This window comes from Corapipo altera, unplaced genomic scaffold (genome assembly GCF_003945725.1).
Source record: "Corapipo altera isolate COAL_440 unplaced genomic scaffold, ASM394572v1 112, whole genome shotgun sequence".
NCBI classification, from domain to species: Eukaryota; Metazoa; Chordata; class Aves; order Passeriformes; family Pipridae; genus Corapipo; species Corapipo altera.
The window spans coordinates 8,066,029-8,092,984 of record NW_020884899.1 but is presented as its reverse complement, the minus strand read 5'-3'; the positions used below and the strand labels follow the sequence as shown (position 1 = coordinate 8,092,984).

The following is a 26,956-nucleotide window of genomic DNA, read 5'->3' as shown; positions in this document are numbered from 1 at the left end:
TCTGCTTTTCTCTTGTTTTAGAGTCTTTTTGTCTTGTTTTTGCAAGTGCCATGAATTTGTAATACTCTGAAAACAGGTCAGTGCTAGATCAGAAACTCTTAATCCCTGGATAAAGATTATTTTAAGATCCCTCTACGCCACATATCAGCAGTATGTTATCAGGGCTTTTGTCTGTTTGTTGTTTTTAGAATTGCACCAACATGCACAAATTATTCTTTCAGGATGGTCAAAGGTGAGATGAATAATTTATAACATCTAATACTTCTAGAGGTTAAAGCTTTACTGCTGTCCCCAAGATCCTGTCTACAGCCACCTGCTTTCCACTATTGAATACTTTGTTAAGTTTCCATCTCTAGATTTTCTTCCTCACCTAATCCAGTGCTCTCCGTGTGTCTCACCCTGCGATATTAATTTGCATTTTATCACCAGATCAACAGCATATCTGTTAATTCAGTCTGACAAAGGAGACAAACATCTTCCAAGCTACGTTCATCCTAAATCTTTTTTACACTTTTTAAAATACCAGTAGCTGTAGTGCTTATGCTTCTTGCGGTTGCTGCCTAATTAATTAATGCAAATATAACAGTTCCATTTGCATTTCCCCAGCCGTTCCCACAGCTCTTTTTTTGAAATCCCTTCGATATGCAAACATCTTTCATGAGACACACTGTGTGAAGGCAGCTGCCCTGGTTCACACACAGCTGCAGCAGGGCTGCACAGCCTTTGCTGCTCACCAGCCCTCCAACACCGACCTGACACACGGCCAGGCCCCTCTCCAGCCCAGCAGCTGAGGTGCTTAGCAGGGAGCCTAAATAACTTACCTAAATAAGAACAACCTCAATTTATAGATGTAAAGTCAGGAGATGAGAAAAAAAAAAAATTGTGCTTTTGGGTTATTTTTGAAAAATCCTTGATGAATGTGATGGAATTTTCTCTTCTCACTGCTTTATTACTCATAAGGAACTTGCTGGGATGATGGTCCAGGGGCCTTTTCTGTGAATGCCATTCCGACTGGGGTGAAAAGACTCAAACTCCATCCATATGTGAACACACATTCTGAAATAATATCCTCCCCCAAGACACATTAATGTAAAACCACGCGCCATTATATTGTGCATTATACGACAGCTAGAGCTTACTTTAATAATCCTTAGAATATTATGAGCAGCCTGCCAACTGTAAAAGCCTTTTTCTGCCATACAGGAGAGAACAGTTCATTTATAAAGGTGAATAGCAGTTGCTATAAAACATCATGTAATGAAATTGTTACCCAATTTTTTATACTGCTGCTTCCAGGTAGCCACTCTGTATGAATAACTGCGACAGCTGAACACTCAATGCTAGAAAGTTCTTCTGAAAGAAAAATCTCCTCCTCTCCCAACTGGAGGGGACATCTGGGGCAGACAGCCAGGTCAGATACACATGCACAGACACACATGCTTCCTACCACGATGTTCTTAAAGGAAAATTAATAAGAATTCTGGCACTGTAGGAATTTGGCACTGTAAATATGGTCGGTAATTAATATAACAACTGACTACGGAACCAGTGTTCACCAGAGGAGAGGAACTTGCAGAATCTGCACAATATTTCTTCAGTTGCTGACTCCAATTAAGAATCAACACCTGGTTTGAGTCATGGATCACTTCAGAGGGAGGTGGTTTTTTTGAGAAAGCCAGTTTTTCTGCAGTGATGGTGTAGTCTCATTTAAACTATAACCAAAACTGTAAAATTGTCCTGTGCATTTTTCACAATTATTTCACTGAAATTACTAGGAAAGAAGAGCTGGAAAAGATTAGCAACCATGAAAGAGACTCCTGGCTGACAACTCTTAAAATATCACCTGTCCCCTGAGCTCAGCTTTGCTACCAGAAATAGGACTGGGGCAGAGGGAGAAGAGGTACAAACTAGATGCATCCTGCCTGCTGCTTTCCTAGACAGTGACAAGGGCTGTTAGAGAAATGGACTTTGTTTTCAAGTTTTGTCCCTGTGCTGTCACACAAACCCAAAAAGGCTACCTGCTGCCAAGACAAAGAGTTGGCAGTGCCCTTGCAGCTTGGCCACAGCAAAGCCAGCCTTACCTGGCAGATGGAAATCACCTGGAGCTCTGCAGAGTCACCTGCTCTGAAATTTGATTAACCATTAGGGCAAACCTAAATACAAAAGATTAGCAAGAAGGAGTTGTAGGGGAAAAGCAGTAATTAAAAAGCAGTAATTAATCCCTGGAAGCACAATCTCCTGACAGAACCAGACAGTTTTTACATTTCTAGGCTGCACAGCAGGTTTCTCTGACTCAAGGACGTCAACCTTGGGTACGGTTCCACTGGCTGATTTCTCATTCACCAGCTTTGTGTCAGTTTTAGGTCTCCTTGTTCCTTTCTCCAGAGATCCCATCAAACATCAGGCTGTGAATTTCTTCAGGAAAGTGGATAACTTATGCACTAACGCATCCCAGACCGCTAAACTGCTCACAAGAGAACTGACTCCAGCCCTCCAGACAGCCTCACTGACAGCTCAACTTACAGCATCAGGCCACAACTTCTGAGAGATAACAAAACCCTCTTATTACAGCTCCTAGCATGTTTATTTTAATAGGCTTTTTTTATACTGGGAAGGAAAAGATTCATAAACAATTTATAAAAATTCATGCTTTTCTGTCAAGCTACTGCAGTGAGCAAAGCCAGGAAAGGACAGTTGCACCTAAATATTAAATTAAGGACACTCAGGCACAAAATGCAGCCTCCTGAGACTTGTACTCCCTAAGGACTACAAAGCAAAGCAGCTGGGCAGGGAGAAAATCTAGCAGAAGGGGTCAGCAGTCAGTTCTGCAGCTGGTGGTAGAAGAACAGCTGTGTATGTGGATCATCCTACCCCATAAGCAACCACAACATCTCTGTTATTGGTATATGTTCTCTCCCACTTACACCAAGTGGTTCTTTGCAGAAACCCCTTCTTAGGCCTGGCAAGCTCAGACAGTTATTACAGTGCTGTGACTACGTTAAACACAGCACTCAGGGTTCAAGCGAGATGGCTGCTGGAAAACTGAGAAGTAGATTTAACAACAAATAAAAACCTGACATTTGGGGGAAAAGAGGGTCCTGAGGCAGAAAAGGCTGAAAAGAAATCTCTCAGACTGTCTCCTCCACTGAAAGGTACAGAGTGAACCTACTGTGTCCCATTCACTTACTGCTGTGGAACTGCTGGGTAGCAGGAAGCAAAAATAAAAAAGAACACCCCCCCAAGAAAAAAAAATGGAGTTAGTGTGTTTTTTGGAGGCTGAATTCAAGCACGAGAGACAGGGGAAGCTACAATGGAAAAGGTGACAGAACACTCACAGTCCACACAGAAACACAGGAATCATTCGCATTTCCTTCAGACACAGGTTTACTTTCTGGAAAGGGTAAATATCAGTCAGTGCAACTTGTTTATAGCATAAATCAAAGGGATAACAGCTAAAAAATGGTAGTATTAATCATCCTGAGGCACACAAAATCTGCAGGCAGCCATGACTCTTGCTATGCCAGGCCCTGTCTGCAGCAGCAAACCTGCCTTGCTCCCTGATGTCCAACACATGTGGTTTGTCCTGGATATGATCCCCTGTGCACACCCCTCAAACCACTCCAAGGCTTTGACTCACCTCTGGATACAGCACACAAAAAAGGCTTAAGCTCACACGTGCTTCTGCCTCACGAGACACGAGCTTGGCCCAAATCTACCATCCCAAAACTCCCACAGCATTGCATCACTCAGACAAGCGTGTGCAAGTCCTCTACACAAAGGGCTTGGTAAGGATCACTGGACAGGCATCACCCCACAAAGAGCACAGGGACACAGGTGACCTCAGGTGGGCAATGTAACAGCACACACTATGCCCTGAACCACTGCTGAGCCTGCACACTCAGCGGACCCGAGTAAGCACACCCAGCTCCTGCTTTTGGTGCCATTTCAGGGAATCTGGGGATTAGGGCACAGCTGACTCCAGCTGCTCTAAAACAGCACTGCTTCTGGACTGTGGGTCCTGCCACTTCCCTCGCACTGTCTCCAAGGACACTGCTCCCACCACCTCTCCATGAAAAGCAAACAAGCCACTGCCATCGACTGTGCGAATGCTACAGCTGCTGAAAAAGTTGGGAGCAGGCAGCCAAGAGGAAAATGGGAGGAGTGCCCCTGTTGGGACTCAAGCCAGTTGTGAAAACCTGACTCCAAACACTTAAAAAATAGCAAGAGTGCTAAAATGTATCTTTTGGCAAGAATTAGGTCAGCTTGATGGCAATTCTAAGAACAAGACAACTCTTCTCAGTACTTCAGGAACAAGGTAGGAAAATTACAAAAATCAGCCCTAATTGGCCAAAAGGACAGGCTGGGGACAACGGCCAAGCCAGGGAGTAAACATGAAAATGCACATAAGCTTAAGGCACAAGCAATCGATCCATCAGGGGAGGACTGCTGAGGTATAAATACAAGTTCTACTTCAGTGTGTAAATAGACATGTATATGCATAATTAAATGTGCTAGTTTGAACTAATAAGAACATAACATATAGCAGAAAAATATTATGCAGAACTAGGACTGTATTTTAGAAAAAGAGTGAGTAGGATATCAAGGGATCAGTGAAATCAAGTGATGAATGATCTCATCTCTAGGCTGAGCGTTACTGTTCAACACATGCCAAACACCCTCCTTGGGCAAAGAGGGCTCTGCAGAGCACAGTTTAACAGCCTTGCCTAAAGCTAGTTTCCACACACATCCAAAAGCATCCTATCAAGGAGTGCAGGTCCTCCTACACCAAGTTTCTAAAACAGGACTTAAACAGACACAACAGTCCCAGCTAGACTGAGAACATCACCCCTATGTGTCAGGTCCTCTGAGAGGTGTCAACTCAGCTTCAGATAAGAGGTAACACAGGTAACGAAAACAAGCAGGCACATCAACAGCAGCCACCTCAAATCATCTACCCCTCACGCACTATCCCACCAGAGGACACAAAATACTTCTCTGTAGCCACCCGGTTGTAAGCAAGCACCAAAAAAGAGGTTTGAAAGAGGACACAGTAGTTCTTTTTATAGAGATAAAATCTGTTATCCAACCAAAATACACAGAAGAGGCAACACAAGAGCAGGCTCCTGCAAACCTTGACAGGGACCTTCCCCTTACCAGGGACCAGCTGATGAGGCAGAGCTAGCCTGGGAAGGTGGGCCAGCAAGGAAGCCAAGCAGAAACCTGATGAAGAATTTTCCATCAGGACTCACAGCAAACAGGGACTCAGAAGAGTAGGACTCTCACACAGTGCAAACCTCTGCCATGGCATACGGAGAGAAAACAATTGCTCTACTAAGGATAAATGACTTGGAGGAGAAAAGTGGTAACAGTCCAGGTGCTATTGCAGAAGAGCTTCAAAAATCAGATAGGGCTGGTCATGAGCTGGGTCTGTGTAACCACAGAGCAGGAAAATCTGCAGCAGAGACTGCTGGTGTGAGACTTCACTGACTGCTGTGAGTCTGTCAGTGAAGCAGCCCATGACAGCAGGGTTTGTTCCAAAACTCAGGAATCTGTGCTATACTTCACTGGATCATAACTTTGTACTCACTTTGAAATATTTTAATTGCCTTTTTAACAAAGCCATCCTCAATTACAAACGCCTGCTCAAGCACAAAGGTGCCACACCTTGGCAGTTTGATGGTACACTCAGCTCCACAGGCCTTTTTATTTTCTTAATGGCATCTGAATTTCTAAAGCTGAGTAGATACTCCTGAGATCCAGGTGTGTGACGGAGCCTCAGCCCAGGCAGTGCAGCAGGGGGACTGTGCAGAGGCAGCCAGGAGACTTCCTGAGGCCAGTTAAAGGATATGTCAATGCTGCCTTTTGCAACAGCTTAACCACAGCCGTTTTAAGCATGTTTCTGTGTTAGGCTGCTAGAAAGCCACAGACAGATGAAGCCTCACATACACCTGCTATACACTGGGGCACCTCAAACACAGTTTGAGTCTCTGCCTGCCACTGTCCGTGCCAGCTTGGTGAGGATGTCCCTACCAGCCTACAGCTCCTTCCCCTTTCCACCAGCTACTGGGAAACCAACTGGGATTTCTTCCACATTGTGAAGCTGAATTGAGGTTTGAATTAAGGGTACCAGCAGCTGGGCTGGGCTGTGCAAGAGATTTTGGCCCAGCCCAAGGGTACTGAATTGTGTGGACACTGTCACCTCTCCCAGGCACACACTGTCTGCCATCTCCCACTTCAGGAAGAATGAACACACAAAACAAATGCAATTTGACTATTTGTTTATCATCATTGGATAACATCAATTATTTCAACTCTGAGTCAATAAGCAGCAGCTTAAATAGCCAGAGGCCCTGATTCAGGCTATCAGCTCATCTCAGCCAGTCATTTATTAATCTTAAAGGAATGCCTGAGACATTAAACCATTATTTCTGAATCTGTTGTTTTTTTAAAGTAGTTCTCTATCTAAAAGCAAGGAATGACTGCATGAATATTAAAGGAATGACTACATGAATATTAAGGCACACTAAGGCTTGACAGAGCTCCACTTCTCGATGCAGTATTAGCAGTGAACACAAGGGCAATGTTTCTATTTTTTCCAGTTAAGTCTTGTCCTCACAAGCAGTGACTCTGCGTTTTTAGCTCGAAGGGCACAAATCCAAGTGTGATCTCATGCAACTGTCAAACCTCTTCTAACAGAAAAAAAAACCTGCTCCAAGAACAGGTAGAAGAATCATAAATAGCTCTCTCAGGAGTTGGTTATACAAGCAAAATATTTCCAGAGCATGTTTTTCCTACTGTTTTAAAGTTTTAAATGCTCAAAGATAGTTCAATGAGCATCTGGTCACCTCTTTAGCGTGTCACCAGACAACACACGTTCATTTCACTGCTATGTATGAAACATGCAGCCAGTTGCTGGTGCAAGCAGGACAAGACACAAACATTTGGCTTCACAGATGAATAAGGTACAACTTCCACCACTAAGTGTACATGCAACCACCTGGCTAATCAGCCTCTTCAATCTGTGGTGTGGTGGGGTTTTTTTAAACTCATCTTTGGATCTTCCCTGTGCTGGTTTCACACCAAAAATACTTGTGTTTGTTTCAGCACAGGTGCCTTTGGAGTAGGTGGTTTGAAGGGGGAACTGAAGCAGGTCCAAGGCTCTGCAGGGGTGAGGGGGGAGATGGGGAGCACAGAGCCCCACCCAGCCTCTGCAGCCACCACAGCTCCCATTTCACCTTCTTCAACCCCAACGGGATGAAGAAAAACGTCTCTCTTATCAGGCCATTCTCCTGCTTACACCCACTCTCATGGGAGAAGGCAAGCGCTTTGTTTACATTAAAACTGGCTTTTTGTAGGAAAACTTGAACATTTCGACACTGGATTCATCCTGCTGACTGCATGGATCAGTAAGATCTACAAACGTACCCCAGCAGCACACTTAGTAAGGATTTCAAACACTACCAGGGACATGGCACTTGAGCACCTACTTATGTACTTGCCTGAATTAAGGCTCAGGCTGCCACAAAATCTCAGAATAACAGAAAACTGCTTGAGAGGAGGGACACGAAAACAAAGAGGTCATTTTTCTAAATATGGACTGAGTGGTTGGAAGACAAAGCCTCATTTCACCCCGACACACCCGCACGAGAGCAGCTGCACAGCCGGGAGATCTCCAGCCCCAGCTCACCCACACGCAAGGATGCACCTTTCATGTTGTGTGAAGTACACCAGAAACCCTGAACACTGAACACAGAGATACACAGGATGCAGTTTTAGTATCCAGTTTTAGCCAGAGTTGAGAAAATCACACACAAATACAAAGTTTATCCGTTCAAATTTAAAAACACCGATTTCCCAAGAACATCACCCCTGACTTTCAAATACTCCGATTTACATCCAGGTAAGAGGACAGGGCTCAGGTCCTGTGTCGAAGTGTAACTCCTCTGCAGGTGAGGTATATGCTACTTTCAATGCCCCTCTGAGTCAGAAAGGAAAGCCTAATGTCATCAACATTATGCTACCAACACTCTCTCAAGCTTTGTGAAGATATAAAGAAACATTTGTACTTAAGGTATTCTCCTGCATTAATGTTTAAGGTGGAATAACCGTGTCCTGCCACAACCCACACGATCACTAAAATAAGTTTTGTCAGTTTATACACACACAGACAAACTGCAGTCACGACAAAACAGCAGAATGGAGTAACACTGAGCTTTGAGGCTGTAAATCTGGACGTATTTAGTTTCTTACCATGTTAAAAAAATACACAGCCCCAGCAAAACAGCTATTAAGAAAACCTGGGAGTTCTTTAGATTTAATTTATGACATTTAGTCTAGAATGCACCTAATTACCTTGAGAGTCATAAGGGTGTAACTACAGAGGTAACTGTAGCTAGATGAGCTCCAAGAGGAGAGAAAAAGCAGCTCCTTGCTCAGATTGTAACTTCATAAGGTGAAATATCATCTCTCAATTACTACAGAAATATTTTAGTTATCTTTCTAGACTTTTCCACTCATCATAAGGTCCTGGACACTCCTCAGACAGGCAGTGGATGCAGAAGAGTAATCTGGGAAGCAGACAGCACTTAGTGCTGCTCCTCCAAGGCTGAGGATCTACAGGACTAAACTCACTTTGTCTCCTTATACACAGCTGCAGTTAAGTGAAGGCAGGGAATGTGCTTCCCTGGAGACACCAAAAGATTTGCTGAGTGATCTCTGAACCAAATAGGCAAGATAACAAGGTGAATCTGAATTCCTGTCTTTATTTGGGATACCTCCTTTCTTATGGATGACTCTCCAGTGCAGTAAAGACACGAGTAGAAATTACTGCAGCAAACAATTTTTTGTTCTTTCACTTGTTGTTTTGAGTCACACAGTAGCAGCAGAAATAAACTGATCCTTCTGGGAGATGGGCAGCTCTAGATGCTTCCTTGGGGGCAGGAAAGAGCTGAGCATGGCTTTCTCCATGAACTTTGGCAAAAATGAGTCCAATGTTCATCAAATGAAATCTGCTGAATGCCATAAGTACCCTATGGGGCAATTTCAGACTGGCAGACCAGGTAAAGAAAATTTCTGTGCTCTGCTGGAGCTTTGTACAGAATTAGCCTTGAAATAACTTACAGGCCTGCTCCTAATTTTTTTTCTATAATTCCATGTAGTGTTCCTGGAGATATCTTCGACATGTCATGGAATGGTTTACCCCAATGAGAGAGGACAACAGCACATGGAAAGGTTCTTGCCCCTTAGAGCTATATGTTCTACAGATTTAGAAAAAATATTGCCTACGACTTCTAGTATCAGTCCACATGACAAAATTCACTGCAAGACACAGTGTTCACTCGGTGATCCCTCCATCACTTAAAATAAGCCCTATTTTAATATTTCCTTTCTGTCGCTGTTGTTTTTATTTTGTTTCACTGGCTATGGTTGAGGCAGATTTTGTATTTCAGGAAAACCAAGTTGCTTGAATATCATATCCACTAATAAACACAATAAAAATAGAAGCATTAGCCCAGAAAAACAAAGGCTGAAAGGGATATAGGATCCCTAAATAAATCAGGAGAGTAAACATCAGAGAAACAACTAAAGATCTGTTTGGTACAAGAAAAACAGGTGCAGGTTGGCCATAAATAATCTAGAATTGTGAGATAGGCTCTTGAGCCTTAGTTCCCAGCTGATCAAAAAAAGGGCAAAGCTTGACCAGTGTCTTTCAAAAATCATGGATGATCTGCAGAAAATAACTGCACTAAGCATATACAGAACTATCCATATATCCCCTCGTTCAGACATCAGAAAACAGACCAATTCACACACTTGTTAATATGCAGTTTCCAACACTGTACAGAACAGGGTTGTTATCCAAATTAATATGTATAACAACTAGCAATAATGCTTGTCATATTTAGTTCAAAGCTAATTTAAATAAAATATGGAAGACAATGCTCATTAAATCTGAGCCTTGTTTTGTTGAAGCTATTATAGACATCTGCAAACACTGTGTGTCCACCTGAAAGTTTAAGACACTAACAAAACAAAAGCCTTAAATGTCAGACATTTGTGGATAAAACGATTTTCCATTAGCAATTCTGATTTGATCTCAGTGGGGTTTTTCATAACCCACTAGTGGAAAACATCTACAGTGGAAGCACCAAATGTTCTTGGTCAAACCCTGTTTCCTGCAGCACAATCTACAGGTAGAAGCAGGAATGAAGGCAGGGCTGAAAAAAAGACCTTTATATAAAGATGCTACCTGGAAGTTCTAGCACATTCTGAAATCTCCAGCTTTACAAACCCACTTCTCTTCCTTTAGTAGCACCAGGCAGCTGCCCCACTGGTGAGGATTTGGCCCATGGCAAGCAAAGGTAAGGTCAGCAGTGCTCAAATGTACATGGGATTATTGCACAGGCACTACTGCTGGAGCACAGTGACCATTCTGCAACTATGATTTAAAATCATATTTACGTTACTTCAGTTTTCTCTGTTACCTAAGTCTATTTAAAGGAGAAAGAGCAATAGCTACTGGTCTAATTTAAATAGTTATATTCTGTCCAGCTGAAATGTTTACTGTATTCAAACTGAAACTGGGCCAGTGTATTTTGTGAAACAATCCAAGGAGACCTTAGTGGCAGCAAGTGATCTCATTCAGAAAACAACTTCTACAGCTTTGCAGTGCCCCACAGCCCTGGAAATGTGGAATATGACAAAAAAGGAAGGGTGTCCCTCGCTGTCCCAGCAGCCCCATCTCCTGCACTTTGGAGGCTCTTTTGGTAGATCTTCAAGACAAAAATTAAGTCTGACCAAATATAGTTTCTAAGACCCCAAAAAAGCTGTAAAGATGGTATTTACTGCTTGAGTTCAGCATTACTGGTTCTGAATTCAGAAAACTGAACAGAAAGGGACTGGGCAAGGGGGTTTGAGCTACATAAGAGCACGGCACTACCCCAGCAAGGACTGGAGTTGTTGGGAATGCTGCACAAGTGGATGAAGGAGCAGCAAGATTTGCTTCTCAAATTTATTTCCTGAAACAGGACTTTGTCCCTCAATTTACTTTGAGTAAGTCTGGCTTCAATAGGAAACTAGTGGCCTCCTCTAAGAGATGCCAAACTAGAATAAGGAGTCACAACACATAAAACAGAGCAGTCACATTGAGGCAGCCAGCTCAGCTCCTGCTCTTGCATACTTCCATGATTTCTTAATTCTAAACATTTCAGACAACAGAGAGGTTGTTTTATTAAAAGCCACAGACACTGGCAGTCCCTCCATACATATGCACAAAGGTAATCAAACTCCTAACAGCAGTGACAAAGCTTGCCAAGTTATGTTCAGACTTTGGAAACCATCCACGGAGTCATAACTGGGAGGTTTGTGTGAGGACAGAGGCAGAGCAGCACCCACAAAGCAGATCAATGATATTACTGTGGTCAGTTGTGTCCCAAGGGACATCACAGTCTGCTGTGCAATATGAACAGTCTGTGAAAGTCTTCACCCATTCCTGCATGTACCAAGTCTACTCATGAACTGTTAGGTAACATTAATAAAGCTTCTTTAAAAAAGAAAATAGTAGCATCTTTCTTTAAGGCTGATTGTAGTAGACAGATCTATATTCTTTTATTATGTTTTGTTCTGTTTCCTTTTTGTTTTTTTTTTTAAACCAGAAGGAGTATATTTAAGAAATAAAGAATTAAGGTTTTGTCTATATGAGAGATTTGTCTGGAAGCAGCAATGTCCCATCACCCCAATGAGGTTAGAAATGACACCTTTAGACTGCATGTCATGCATATGACCATTCCCAAATGCACTCACTGCCAAAGCTAGTATCAGATATTCATTCTGTGCATGCTCTGATATGCAGTTAAGTAGCCTTCATTTCAACATGGGCAAGTCAAACCTTCTCTAGTATTGGTGGTAACAGCACACATCTAATACCTGATACCTCTAGACCTTTCTGCAGATGTCACTAAGTAATATGCAATCTATAGACAGCAAAAAGTGCAGATAAATCCAATCTCCACCACAAAGTCAGTTCGGTTCACTAAGCTGACAGGAGGAAAAATAGTAAGAGAACCCATTTCAGACACTTGAATGGCACGAGCTGACTCACCAAGGGATGAGATAAGCACCAAAGTCACCATGAAGTGACTGGGGAGCACATGGCTTCAAGTGGAAAGCAGTAGGGAAAAGCAAAGCAATTCCTTCTGGTTGCAGTGGATAGTTAGATCAGATCTCCTTGCCCCAGAAACACAGACACACACAATGCTGATCACGAGGCACACCACATTTCTGCCTGGGTTCAGCTAGTGGTTCTGCTGAACAGAGATAGCATAGCCCCTGAGCCTCTCCTTTGGCCTCAGCTCCCTTCATTCCTGAGCAGGGCCTGTTGAAGCAATTATCTTTAAGTGCTGGAACAGGATCCTGCCATCAGTTTAAGTGAATGCAGATGCTGTTTTCTCCACGTGCCAGAGGTGTACACAGCCCACCACAGGAGCACCAACAAGTTCCACTGTCACCATCCCCGGCGTGGCGAAGGCCCCAGGAGAGGAGTATGTGCTGGTGGTAGGCAGTGGCACTTTCTTTAGGGACTTGGAAAGTACCCTTCTCTCCTCAGAAAGCCTACAGAAGCCCAAAACGCTTAAGTTGCTGATGCACTCAGATAAACTCTCCTGTACCTTAAAAAAAATGCCTTACTGACAAAGCGACGGATCCATTTCCCTCAGCCTACGGTACAGCTCACTGTTTGACTCATCACCCCGAGCTGGAAACATTTGCCTGATCCCTCAACACCAACACCCTGTTTGGTAGCATCTCTTATGTAGTTGTTACTACCATTTTCCCAGGTTTTGTTTTCCAGTAAAAACACCACTGTGCCAGCAGTGCTGCTTGGCGGTATCTCCAAATGCAGGATCTGACCAGAGCAAAGAACACACTGACCCCAGGATATCACGTTCTGCAGAAACTGCTGCTGGCACAGAGGCAGGATCCAATATACTTGTTAACCCAGAGGTAACTGGTTATTATTCAGCTGCAGCACACTGAGGAGACCCAGAGACACGAACTTCTCTATGCTACAGTTGGGAAGTCTAGCCTTCACCAGGCTGGAATTCAGCCAGTGGCACGTGCATACAACGTTATTTAACAGACCCCCAAAAAAGAGGAAGGATAAAACACCCTCCTTTCCTACCTCAGCCTAAAACTACAGCTCCTTTCTCTTCAGTTCATCAGCTCAGAGTAGGTGACAGCTACATAAAGACAGTTCAGGAGAAGCTATATATAGGGTGAAGTGAACTTTTTCCCAGAAAGCTCTAGATCTAGGTCATCTTGCTTCTTCTGGGAGGTAGGAAAAAACAGGTTACTCACTTAACAAGAACATAGTTTCTAGAGGAAAAAAAAGATTACTTGGAGCATGTAATTTTGTGTAGATAGTACTTTTTCTTTCCTAAAGGATTTTTAAAAACAAAACTTGTCATTAAACATTGTCTCTCTTAAACCCTGACTCCATTTACTATAAATTGAGAAACCCGTTATATTTACAGAAGGAATGGGCATTCTTTGGAAAGCTTACTTTCAGTAGCTTAGCCACACAGTAGAATAAATACTACTTCAGGTCTTAGAAATTTCAGAGAGCTTGTCTAAATTCAGACATAATGTAAAATCCCTCCTTGTATCTCATTTGTGGTTCTTACAGATGACTGACTGGAAGGATTATAAACAACCCAGCACAGCTCCAGGCAAGTTATCGTATGAACCCACTCTGATGGATTAAGTACCACATTGCCACTTCCAATCAAGGACAGAGTGGGAGAGCAGCCGAGCATCTCACTCATGTTTGGGCCAAAGGCCATCATCTACCTCAGCTCAGCCACTGCAGCATCACAAAAGCCATTAGCTGAAGCGATGTGCCTTGGAGAGCAGGGCAGGAAGAGTTTTCTCAGCTCAGGACAGACCTTAGAGTGACACTATTCATGCAGTGCTCCTTACCAGTTGCTGATCAGCAGACCCCTAAAAATTGTCAAGTAGAGCTGTGGACCTGTATTTCAGTTTAATGACTACAGATGGGATTTCATTAGCTTTTGTGAGCACAGTCAAAACAGCCCACAGAGCCTCAGAGAGCCAGGAACTACGAGGTGAAAAAGAACTAACCTAGAAAAGAATTAACAGTTAAAGTGAGTATTTTTGCTTTAAGTGATACTACTCCTTTCCAAGAAGAGTAATATACTTTCAAGGACGCCATTCTCCATGGGACAACCCACAACTGCCTCAAGGTCTCCAAATATACAGATATAATATTACAGAACTCTGTGAAGCAAACACTAAAGCAATGACTTAGTTATATTTCATAAGCTAAACTGAAGATATATGGATGCAACTGCAATAAAAATCATAATACTTAAACAACCAAGGGAAATCCCAAAACATCAGAATGGCAATGGCAATTAAGTAAGTACTATCATAGAGCATAAAATAAAGTCTACAACTGTTAAAATATTAATTTCAGCATCTTAACTAAATCTGAATTTAGAGCATTGGTTTGCTGAGCCTTTTATGTATTTTCCACTGAATGCAGCAGTTCACTGCTTTCTGTTAAGCAACAGTACAGACCAAACCAGTTTAGCAGTTTGGTACATCTGTAATCAAGCAACGCTTGCACTCGTTTGTTCAAAACCTGAGAGCAATCACTTCTCTTTCTGAACTTTAAATAAAATTTATGTATTCAGACAAAATAAATACTGGTCTTAATCTATGCTGCAAAATTATACTATGTCTGAATTAAAGATTTCGACAACCATGTTAATAAAACACTGTGATTAATGTTCAGTGCACAGAACAAGCTCTGTATCTGGCTTTAATTACAGTGATGAATAAAAGTCAGACACAGGCATCGTCCCAGAGTATTCATGCATTATACTGTCCCATAGATACTGAAATAATGGAGTCTGATGCACTTTGATCTCTTAGATAAGCCTCCCACAGCTCTGAAACAGAAAGGGCAAGAGCACCCAACCTCATCCAATTCTGCAATGTTCGCACACTGAGTCATAAAAGATTTGTATCCCCACTACCAAGATGCATCTCATGGCAGTAAATACAGATAAATATTGCTCCATTTCCTTCTGGCTAGAGCTTGTATACAAATCATCAGGAGAGCCACACAGAGTGATAGTGGTGAGGACTACAGGGAAACCTTACAGTCTCTACAGAGCTATATATACTTGGACAGTACAAATGTCACAGATATATCTCTGGGGTATATTCTAGTCAAACTTTTTTTTTTTCTAAAGCAGTTTGTCCATGACAAAGATTAGAAACTGGCAGCATCTGGTAAATGTAATAGTTTTGATCATGGCTGCAGGATAGCCAATTCCTTGCTTTTGTCCAAACCAGCCCTGACTGACTGATTTTTTGCTTACAACTGGATAGTCACGCAGATTCACTGAATTTTATTAGTCATAAACCAGGCGTTTCCTTTTCCTTGATGCTTCTAGGACCTCTCCTAGCAGTCCAAACTCTACTGGCATATGGGTTAGCTACAATCCCAAGCTCTGGAAAACTCAGCATTGTCTGCCAGCTGAGACTTGTCTTTGACTGAGGACGAGGACCAATTCATGGGGCATTTGGCCTTGGAGTACAAGGACTTCTCTTCAACCTAGAAATACAACTGCCTCTAGAAATACGAATTACTCTATCTGAGTAAAAAGCAGACTAGAGTACACAGAGGGCACTCCACTGTCCAAAAAATACAACTGAGGGAAACAGGCTTCAGTATTGCGAGGATAATAGTCTGCACGTTCGTCACTGCATGCTGGCGCTAAGGGAGGAACTGAATTTCCTGAGTCACAGTTTCTCTCATTCTTCCAACAGCTTCAGTCCTCCCCCAGGCACCTCAGGTCTACATCATCCCTCGACTAAACCAGTGGCTAAAAACAGAGGCGGGATGAGAAGGCTCAAAAAGGAGCCCAGCCTTTGACAGAGGGTGCGTGTGCGCGCTCCCGCGCGAAGCAGAGCGCAGGCGTGAGCGCTGCGGCGGGTCAGCAGAAATGCCCGGTGCAATAAACCAGCTGGTTGTGATTTGGCTGACGCAACTGCGGTTGGAAGGACGGTCCTTTTATCTCCTCCTCCAGTTGCTGCACGCATCTGCTGTTTGTCCGTGTCACCGCGCGTGCATCGTGGCCCAGCAGCTTTTATGCCACCGGCATTCTGACTTTCTTCTTCGCTGATGAGAAACAGAGCGGTTGGCAGATTTCTATGGAGGGGCTGGTAAATAAAATAATCAACTCTGTAACTGTTTGGTCTCTTGGAAATTGTTTCATTAGTTCATAGGAAAGTCACGGTTGATTTGCTTTAGTCCATTCTACAGATCCTTATCTCTTCAAAACATAAAACTAGTTTGTTTTCTGTGGTTCAGAAACTGACTCCAGATGTACAGCCAGCAACAGCTGATCCCAGAAATGAAGCAGCGGTACATACGGGAAGCAGAGGAGCTTCCTAAATGCATGGTGGTCCTAGAGTTTGGGGAGGGCGGTATTGCATGTTTGGGTTGGCTTGCCCAAAAGAATGCACAATCTCCCAGCATAGCAAAGATTCATCATCCTGATTAGGCAAGATTTCTTATTACCATCTCCACAGCCCCTTCATTCCTAGTAATGGAGCATCTGGAACACAGGCTGCCAAATAAACGCTGAACTATCAGATTCCAAAACAGATTTTAGGAGACTTATCTACTGCCTTAAACAGATCTTCTGATGAAACTCCCTCTCTACAGCAGCAGGTTTGTCATAAATTTCTGCAGAGGTTCATTCTATAATGGAGGAATATTACTTTATTAAAATCAAATTACCATGGAACACTTTACAAACACGAATTAAATTACAAAGCATGCCTGCACTAAAGATAAACTTCATTACTTCTTTACTCCTCATTTTACAGTGAAGAAACTAAAGTGATCTGCTAAGGTTACAAACAGAAGACATTAAGCAAGGATGATGATGGCTTATGCTAGGGCTAGAGTGGGGTTTTTTGGTGGATTTTGTTTAGTTTTGGGGCTGGGGTTGTTTTTCGTTGAAGCGCAGTTTTGTCCAGCAAGCAGTTACACAACTCTAGCTCTGCTGAGACATGTCACTGCTATGGCTGCCCAAGAGGCTGGCAGAACAAGACAGCATCTTCTACAAATACACATCCTACCTTTAGAAACAAGGCACATCTTTGCTTCTGAGACCTTCACAATGTCAGGGCAAATTTCTCTTGTGGTCTAAATCGAGATCGAAGCTTGCTTTGCCTTTTAGAGTCAGAGCATGGTGACTCCAGCTTTTTCCCCTGAAAAGGTTCTATTCTAACTCAGCCATGACAACCCTAAAAATCTGCTCATTTTGTAATTCTTTGGTCTCTTAGAAACTGTTTCATTAGCTCACAGAAAAGTCATGGCTGATTTGCTTTAGTCTAGTCCACAGACCACTACTTCTTCAAAATACAAATACGTTTCTCTTCTTGTGTATATGGGGAGGCAAAAACAAGGATGAGCACAAAGACTGGAAGACACAAGTCTGTCATAAGCAAGTGGTGTTATTTTTGGTTTCTTGACTACAACCAGTTTGACTACAAACATTACCAGGGTCTGCAGAAGTGCTCATTAAGCTGAGCTTTCTTCCTTTGTTGAAGTGATGATCAGGGATACAGGAAGACAGGGACAGAACTGTACAGCATCTTGATCCAACTTAAGACACTTCTTGCAGAAATCCACGTAAAGCAGAAAGCAGTACTCTGTCAAATGTGATTATATTCTCTCCTTTTCAAAATCCCTCTTGGAAAATCTTCTAGACAGAATGGTTAGGAACAGATCTTTACCTACTGCCAGCTCAACAACAGTGAGTCTAGAAACTGACTCTAATTTTATAAGGTAGATGATAACACAGAGAACTTAAACTTCAGCATACTCTTCTCATTTCCTCTAGCCATGTCTAACACGTATTTTTAACCAAATGTAGTTTAAAATCTATTTTAAGCGAGTAAAAAAGTAAAATATTCAACAAATATTCATTAAAACAGTCTATGAATGGGTATTTTCAAGATTAAAGTTATCTAATTCTGTAATACCATCTGGTATCCTTTATTTTCACGTCTGCCTTCCTTTCTCTCTTCTCTCTCTGCCCCACCAGCTTTTTACACTAGCAAAATGGAAGACAGCATCAATCAACCAGCCTGGCAGGCTACACTGAAACCAGTATGCACTGAGACAGGAAACACAGGTGAACAGTTTGGGGCATTTCCTGTTGTCTAGAAAGGAAGTTTAGACTTAGCACCCTCAAGAAACTTTCCACCTAGGACTGATGACCAGCAATACAATTCTCTAGGCAGCTTGCTAAGTTCTTGCTGAGCCCTTGAAGGAGTAGGAAGTGTCGTGGCATATTGCGCATTTACCAAATAATCCTGAGTGTAATTACAGTGACTTTCATAATACATATATTTCATTATATCCCTACACTGATATTAAAAAAAATTATTATTATTGCTTTGCACATATAAATAATTTAGCAGACCTGCAGCACAAGACACGGAGCGTTAATGTGTTTTCTGAATGCAGGTGTGCAAATTGTATCCTAAATATTTAGGAGTGACTTTATCCCTTAGTGCTTGGCCTTTCACAGGTAGAAATATTATTCCAGAATACTACTACAGCACTTGTTCATTTCTGAGAATGAGTTATATAAGGGCGTTTAAGCAATCATATCCTTGACGAGAAGTACAAAACATCCCTGGCTTACTCTACCATTTCTTATTCATGCAGCAAACTCTCAACTTCAGCTCCTCCATCACTTTCTCTCCTCACTGAAGCTGATCTCCACCAGGGACTACTGCCAGAAGGCACCAGCCAGCAACACACTAACAAAGACACACTCTCCTTTGAAGCCCTTTGAAGTTTCCACCAGATTAAGGAACTGTGGACTGGAGTGGTATTTCAGTTCACGTCCACAAACGCAACTGTAATTCATACATGTCATCAGCAAGATGTGGAGGATAAGCAGAAAAAAGAGCAAGACCTGCACAGACAATTTTAAAATACACTCCTTTCACTTCTATGAACATAAACTTACAAGTGGGTTTGCTTTTTTTCATGGATATCTTTCTGTATGTAATGTTTTCCCATGCCATCTTTTCCCCTTTTATGCTGTTCCAACATACACTAACAGTTCCAGCTTCACACAACCACTCCATGTCAAGACTGTAACTTTACACTACCACAGTCTTGCTTCTTATACAATACACACAATCACGGACGATAAATCATCTCAGCTGGGGCCAAAGAGAATTTTTGTACAGATGTTTCTATAAATGGGTGCAACTCCTAGATCAGAATTAATCTGGCTTGCAACTTTTAATTATATTAATTACCATGCCTTTGAAAAGACAGCATCAGAACACCGATGTAACATATTACCTAAGTCGTGATGAGAGCATAACAAAAGCTTCTCTGTTGAGCAAAAGACAACCAATACATCCATCCACGGGGCAAGTTTCACACAGAAATGCAGTGGACTATTTCAAGGAAATTCTCTGACTGTTCAAACTGAGGACTTCTTCAGCCTCTCCAGAGCACTGTCATGACAGGCTGATGTGCCACCTCCCTGAATGGGGGACAGCTGGAATGAAGCACAACAAGACAGGTGGATGGGGACACATGTACAATGTGTTCAGGTGACACTCAGTTAACAGAGGAGGCACAGGGAGGCTATTGCAGTAACCTCAGTTACAGAGAAGCCATGAGACATCCCTAAATTGTGCTTTCAAAACCTGCTGTCCCCAACAGCTTTTGGAAGATTATGGGAGCACAGCACTGGGTTAAGCTCATGTTTGTGATCTCGTCTCATTTTGTGCCTACAGCCTAATCAAATGAGTATCCAGGCCAAAAGGTTTTAAATTAATCCCTCCAAATAAAAAAAAAAAAATCCACTAGATCCACTGAAGCATTTTATCTGAGCCTGTAAAACACAGGGAAGTACTGAGTACGGGGGGTGCTCTCTATCTCTTCAGGTAAAGGGTAAAAAAATATATTATGAATCTATCTGCCACATCAACATATCAAATGTGCTTTTATGAGTTTAGCATCAACACCAAGAACTTGTGCTTATCTCTCATGCTGTCAACTTATTAATTTAGCAAGTGCTAAACATTTTTTTAGAAGACTGCGGTGTATTTTGTCCACAGTTTTAGAAACTTCGGGAGAAAAGATGTAAAGCATCTACTTTACTGTGTAAAAATTTCAAAATGTAACAAACTGGTAAATTATTTCCTGCAGCTATTAGGGAACTATTTAAGAACACAAACCGGAGACAAGGATTAAGAAAAGGGACACATCTGTTCTGCAAAATAAAGCCTTTGAGAAGAACTACTAAAAGTAAGAGAAACTAGGAAAAAACATTAAACTTGTATGGAAAAACAGCAGAAGGCATATTGCCAACAGATGGTGAAGAACTCATACACTAAAAAGGAAAACAAACTTGAAAGCATACTCAATTTTGACAACTTGAGAAAAAATAAAACCAAAGCTAACTCTTTCCTAATCGCAGATTCACTGGTTAAAAATGGAGCTGCATGTTCTTAGAGCTTAGAAAAACAGTTGTAATTTCTGGGTTCTAAAATGGAGGCATTCAAAATTAGCAACCGTCTACGAAAATGCTGGTCCACTCTTGAAATCACTTCCTTTCCCCCCCACCACAAAAACACACTCTTTTTTTGGTGTGTTTTAATTATTTCCCATGTTAGCTGTTAAGCTCAATGCACTGGAAAATATCTGATGCTTTAATGGGCCACTTTATCATTAACTCAGACACCTGTTTAAAAAGATGCTTCCTCTCTGAGGCATTTCTGCTGTAGCTTATAACACATACTGCCACAGAAACCAAGAGACAGGTATTTGCAGAGCCTCTAAATAGAAGTTATTCCCTGTTATCCTGTGTATCCATACTGTCAGTCCAATCTTCTATCTCACTTTTGGAAGCAGGAATTTTACACAGCCAGTTCAACAGCACTCACTGATTAAAGAAATTTGACATGCAGTTCTGAAATTATTACTGGGGGTGCATTTTGCAGCTGGAAATCAGCAGCTAAATAAAAATCATGGCAGGAGGTGAAAAACTATTTTATATGTCAAAATAATACAGAAGTTAGTTACAAGAGACACAGAAGCCATCTTCTACAACTGTGTTTCTTCACCCAACAAGCCTCCTTTAGTCTGTAAACCCTGCAAGAGCTATTCAGGAAGTTGACACATCCTTGCTGCAAACCCAAGAGAAGCAAACATACCAGTTTTTAGTCCCTTCTAAACGATGTCCATTTTACAGCTGACTTTTCAGCAACTAGCTTTAAAACTGTTCACCTTCCAGTTTCTTGAGGCTTGCCACAAGCAAGTTTTCAAATTTGTTGTGTACTCTTCCTTCCTTTCATTCCTAATGTCTATGTATTATACACTAATTCTGGATAAGACACTGTAAAAGAATCAATTATCCAAAACAAGGACAAAACTCCTAAATTCCCATCTCTAACACTGAATCTAAGCTTGATTGTAAAGTAAAAAATGAGTGACCTATGGCTTGAAAGTAAAAATGAGTAAAAATGAGTGACCTATGGCTAGCACCACAGCAATCACGGAGCATCAGGAATTTTTCGTATTTGGAGTTTTTGCACATCTGGTAAACAGTAAACAATTTAAAAACATAAATCCCCTCAAACTCGAAGTGCATGAAACACTGCATAATACTGTAGGTATTCTTTTTTTCTTCTTTTTTTAAAAATCACTAACCATGGTGGTTCAAAATCTGTGGAAAGGGTACCTTTGGCTTTGACTGTGAGACACGAAAACTGCTAGGATCAGTGGAGGAGCTTTCAAGACAGCCAGCAATGTCTGAGACAGCAAGTGCCTGTGGGCTCATCACCTGATGCTACACAGCTCTATTCAAGTGAGGGAAGTTTTGCTATGAATACTTACTCGAGAGTAGACACCTGCAGGTTCATTTATTTTACTCTTTATCGTGTTCTCAGCCAACCATCCACACTTATGAACGAGTTCTTCATCAAGAAAAAATTTTAAAAACCTCTGATGACAGGAAGATTCATTACCTACACTGACATCCACACAAGAAGGCCTGCATAAGGCACAGGCTTGATTTGTGACTCTTACAAGAGCTAACATATTGTTTTCAAAGGGAGAAAAAACCCAAAAAACTCCATAAGTCTTCCTAGAATCACAGATATAAATGCAATAAACTGCACAAACTTTTATGCTGATTTGACAAAAATTCAATGCATTCCGAAACCTCATGGACAATTCAGGCGTAACTGAGAACCACATGAGCTTTAAAAAAAACTTATATCTGCCAGCAAGCACTTTTTATTCACTGGACTTCAGCAGAAGCAGTTCAGAAGAGAGAAGAAAAAATTCCTCACATCACAGAATTTATTCTAATATTCAGCACAAAACAAATAGGGACACACTGCCGAGACAACACCAGTGCAGCTTCAGGGCACCGGCAAGGGCTGCTACATGTCGGGCTTCTCTTCAGCACTTACGGGGCTCCTATCAGGGTGTAATTCTTGAACTTGCTGAAGTATCACGTCTGTCCGGCTAAATACTTCCTGCAATTTTGTTAATTATACATCAGGGTCTGCAACTACGGAGTGACTCCCATCCTAGAAAACGTACAGCTCCCGAGTCACCCCCCCCAGAATTTGTGTCTTGACTGTCGTTTCTATGGATTTCTCTGGAATGTGTGCTATTATCCCACACAGGAAAATACTTTTCAAAACTCGAACAGAATGTGCAGTTATATCACGGAATGGTTTTCATTTTTCAGTGCTGTAGACGGCTCGTTCGGGTCAATACACATTTCTGTAGGTGGAGATCAAAGGGAGCAGACAAGTGCAATCCCAAGTTCAGGTTCCCTCTCCGTGTCCATCCCTTCCAGGCGCTTTCACACCAACGCCATCCCCCCTCCACATCAGCGTTACCCTCCGCTGTCAGCAAAGCCATCAAAGCAAATACCCGGCCTTTCTCTTCTTTCTCCCTGATTCGTCACCAAGATGTAAATTAACAGATTCTCTCTGAGACAAGAAAAAAACCCCGAACAATGGGAAACACTTCCCCTCCCGTGCGACACAGGACGGAGGGAAACAAGATCCCCGGCGCTGGGGGAGCGAGTTACTGGGGATCAGATGCAGCTAAAAATACGGGTGCGGAGCGAGCGGGCCCGGACAAAGCCCGGGCAGGGCCCGCGGTCCCGTCCCGGGGCGTCCCCCGCGCCAGACGGTGATGTCACCGCCGGCGGCAACAAAGGACGCGGCCCCGGCCGGGCGGCCCCTGCCCTGCGCCTCCCGCCCGCCCGGAGCGGCCGGAGCGGCCGAGACAAAGCGCCTTCCCCCGCGCTACGTGCGGGCGGAAAGGGAGAGGTTCGGGCCGCCCAGCGCTGGAGGAAAGGCGGCGGGGAGACGACGGGGAGACGACGGCCCCGCTGCGCCGCGGTCCGGCCCCCGCCGGGGGAGAGCGGCCCCCGCGCCCCCCGCCGTGCCCCGGCACCCCCGCCCCGCTCCCTGCCCTACCTGATATGGCGGCGGCGGCTCCTGATCCGGCTCAGCCCCGTCCCCGTAGCTGGCTCGGTCCGACTGGGACTCGTGGAGCAGCGAGATGTCATCCGAGGTGGGGGACTTGAGGCAGTTCCCCATCTTCCCCCGGGGAGCGCGGCCCCCGCTCCGCCTCCCCCCGCGCCGGCGGCGGATCCGCGCCCTCAGCCTCCCCGCCGCAGCGCACAGCCCGCAGCCGCCCCGCCGGGGAGGCTCATGCCAGCCCCGGCCCTAAGCGGCTTAGCAGCACCGCTCGGCCGCCTCCCGCTCCGCTCCGCAGCCGCCCCGACCCCCGAGCCGGGGGGGCGGCAGGACGGGCCTCCCACCCCCCGTGGGGCAGCGGGCTCCAGAGGGTCTGCCCGCCCCGCGACAGCTCGGCGCGGTTCTGCTTCCCGGTCACCAGCTCCCTGCGCACTGGGCTCTGTCGCACGGGCCGCCCTGGCTCCTCCTCTCACCCCTCCCCGCCGGGCCCCGGGAGCAGCCGCGGGGCCCCCGCTCCGCTCCGCGCCCCCCGCCCGGCCCCGCGGCGGGGACAGCCCTGCCCGCCCCCGGCGGGACGAGGCGGGACGGGAGTGAGGGAACCCGGCCGCCCGCTGGGCTCCCCCGGCCCCAAAATGGTGGGAGCCGCTTCGCCCCGCCCCCGAGCGCGGTGTTTGTTTGTGTTCCGGCCATGGCGGAGCCAGCGGCCGCTCGGGCCCGGCGGGACGGGACAGGACGGGAAAACACGGGACGAGGCGGGGCGGCTCCTCCGTGGCGGCCGCGGGGACCCCCGCACCACCCGGCCCGCCCCGGCTGGGGGTGGGTTGTGCGAGGCCGAGGGACCTTCCCAAGGGTTCCCCCGCGAGTGGGTTCCCGGGCAGGGAATCCCTGTGCTGATCGCTGGCGTGACCCCAGTGGGCACAGGCCAGTGTAGGGACGGGGCACTGAGCCCCAGTGTGGAGCAAAACCAGCGGCTGTCACTTGTCTCGCTTTTGCGTTTCTAGAGGCTTTTCACGTGATTAGCAGATACTAATATAAACTATGTATTTAGCTCCTTTTCTTTCTGAAAAAACGTATTCACACTTGCACATAAATATAGGTAAGTACAGATAAATGCACGTTTCAGGAAAGCGAATGCCCCTACGTGACTGTTGGTTTGCCAGCCCTGACCCACACAGAGGGGAATGGTCCGTACAGGATGATCCTATAGATGTTCTTTCCAGCTTTATTGTCTGTGATGGTTCTTCAAAATCCCTCTTTGGCTTTCAGATCCATGCCATGGAAAATATTTTAAAATCCATTTTTTAAACTGAAGTATTTTTTAAAGTGAAGCAAATTTGGTGCAGACCAGCTGGAAAGTTCTGTCTGTAAAGCCGTGCAGTGTGGCTGCTTCTTATCAACAAGTTCTCTGCTGATACAGGTTGGCCCCGCTTTGCACCAGACCTCCTATCTGGGTCAGAGTATCTACTCACAGTGACAAGTTTGGCTCCACAATCTTTGCTGGTGGACGTCAGTCTGGGAACAGACTTTTTGCTGATTATCCATATAAGTTCTTTCTTGGAGATTTCATTTTCTTGCTGTTTAGGGAGTTTTGTTTTGCTGCTTATCAACAGATTAGCTAAACAACCACAGTGCAAAATCTGTCATTGCTGCCATTTATGGTGTTCAAACACAGTTTCAGGCTTTTCTAGGAAACTGAAACTGAAAATGGTGCAGGAATTGTGAGTGTTGCTCAAGATAAAGAAGCTTTGCAATGGCGCGTTGCTGCTGTAAATAATGACTGTTTTACTTGACTTGCTCATTTGTGTGTTTATCCTATGACTCTGCTGGCTTGGTTTAACAAAATTGGGCAAGCAGTTGTTGGAGAGGATTCAGCCTCACCCAGTCTTGGTTTCAAGGTTAAGGCAATGTCAGAACTGTTTGCTGTGAGAACCTGGTGGTGAAAATCCAGCGCTATTTTCAGTTGTATTTTCAGTTGGTATTTTCAGTTGTGCAGTGGCAACATTGGGAATGAGATTATGGGCAACTAGAAAGACTTCTTTATTTCAGATGACATTTCATATTTTGTTCTCTCTGTGAGGCTTTGGCCTGTGTCATTGGTGTAGCTCAGTGTAGACCACAGGCATGTGCCACACTGTGGCTTGGAGTCCTGATCTGAGGAGGTCCTGTGGGAGCATATGGTGCCTCCCTGCTGGCTGACATGCCGAGATTTCCTTTCTTTGGAAACCAGAGTGCAAACATGGGTCCTTGGTCTCATCATAATACACAGTCAGCACATAGATGGGATATGCTCTGGGTCCCGTGGTATAGACGTTGCATTTATTTACCTTGAGGCAGATCTCCAAAAGGAATAACTGCTAAACCCAGTTAAAACTTTCTCATTGGTAGGTACAGGGTGTTCACTTGAAATCTGGGCACATTTAAAAAATGAAGACTTGTTAAGTGCCAGAAGAGATCTCCTTTTCATGGCAGACTCACAGAGACCAAAGAGGAAGCAGCAGTTCACATTTGTCTTTGCAATACAACAGACTGCACCTGTGAGAGCTCTGACTACCAGTCATGCCTGGATTCTTGGAAGTAGGGATGGTTGAAGCCACTGGTTTTCTAGGCTGTTCACTCCTGTTATGTCAGGTAGGTTGTTAATAATGGCTTTGCATCACCAGTTCAAAAATTGTACAGCGGTCCAGAAAATGGAAAATGGAAACATTCTTGTGTTCACAAATGTTATTTTTAAATATCCCTGCGTATGCTATGGTGTGGCTGTCAGCCTTCTCCTTTTGATACCTTCTTTTGCAGGCTGGGGACAAGAAAGCAGCTGAAGAGCTTGTCAAGGTAGAGGTCAGTTGTCCTTATTGCTCAATAAGCAGTTGATGGGAGGCTTTTGTCCAGAGAACACATGAGATGTTTTCACCATTCCTTAGTTGAAGGAGATTGAACAGACCTGGCAGACTTCACTGTACCTGCTCTTTGTAGATAATACTGGTAAGCACAGAGGCTGTTCAGAGGGATCTGCTTTGTGGAAACAGATACAGATCCTTGCATGTGCAGAATAGTAGAGGTGACTGGACCAAACAGAGTATAGGCCAAACCAAAATAGATCCTGGTTTATGAGCTGTCCATGCTGCAGGAGGTCCTTGTTCCATACAGATTTGGAAGCTCACAAGTAGTCTGTATGGTCTCCTTTTTTTTTATTAGAGGATGTGATTTATGAGCACAGTTTCTTTGTTCTAGCGGAACCATGGGACAGTTTAACTGATTACTTCAGTTCTCTCTGGTTTTTACTTCCTCTCCTTAGTTTGGGGAACAAGTAGTTATCAGACTTGGTTTTCTAGAGCCTTAATATGACTCTACAGAGGAGGAAAGATTCATGTGGTGG

General features: G+C 44.0%; 1 protein-coding gene and 1 long non-coding RNA gene across 2 annotated transcripts in view; both read right to left on the bottom strand.

The window, feature by feature from the left end:
• The window catches only part of RNF11 (ring finger protein 11), a 30,478-nt gene extending 6,391 nt beyond the window's left edge, over nucleotides 1-24,087 (bottom strand). Inside the window, exon 1 of the mRNA XM_027649193.1 lies at nucleotides 23,581-24,087. Within this exon, the coding sequence (XP_027504994.1) occupies nucleotides 23,581-23,703 (123 nt within the window). The 5' untranslated portion in view covers nucleotides 23,704-24,087. The remainder of the gene's footprint in view (nucleotides 1-23,580) is intronic.
• Nucleotides 24,088-24,599: 512 nt separating this feature from the next.
• LOC113949970 overlaps nucleotides 24,600-26,956 on the bottom strand; it is a 34,943-nt gene continuing 32,586 nt past the window's right edge. Inside the window, exon 6 of the long non-coding RNA XR_003528622.1 lies at nucleotides 24,600-26,927. This is a non-coding gene — a long non-coding RNA (uncharacterized LOC113949970). The remainder of the gene's footprint in view (nucleotides 26,928-26,956) is intronic.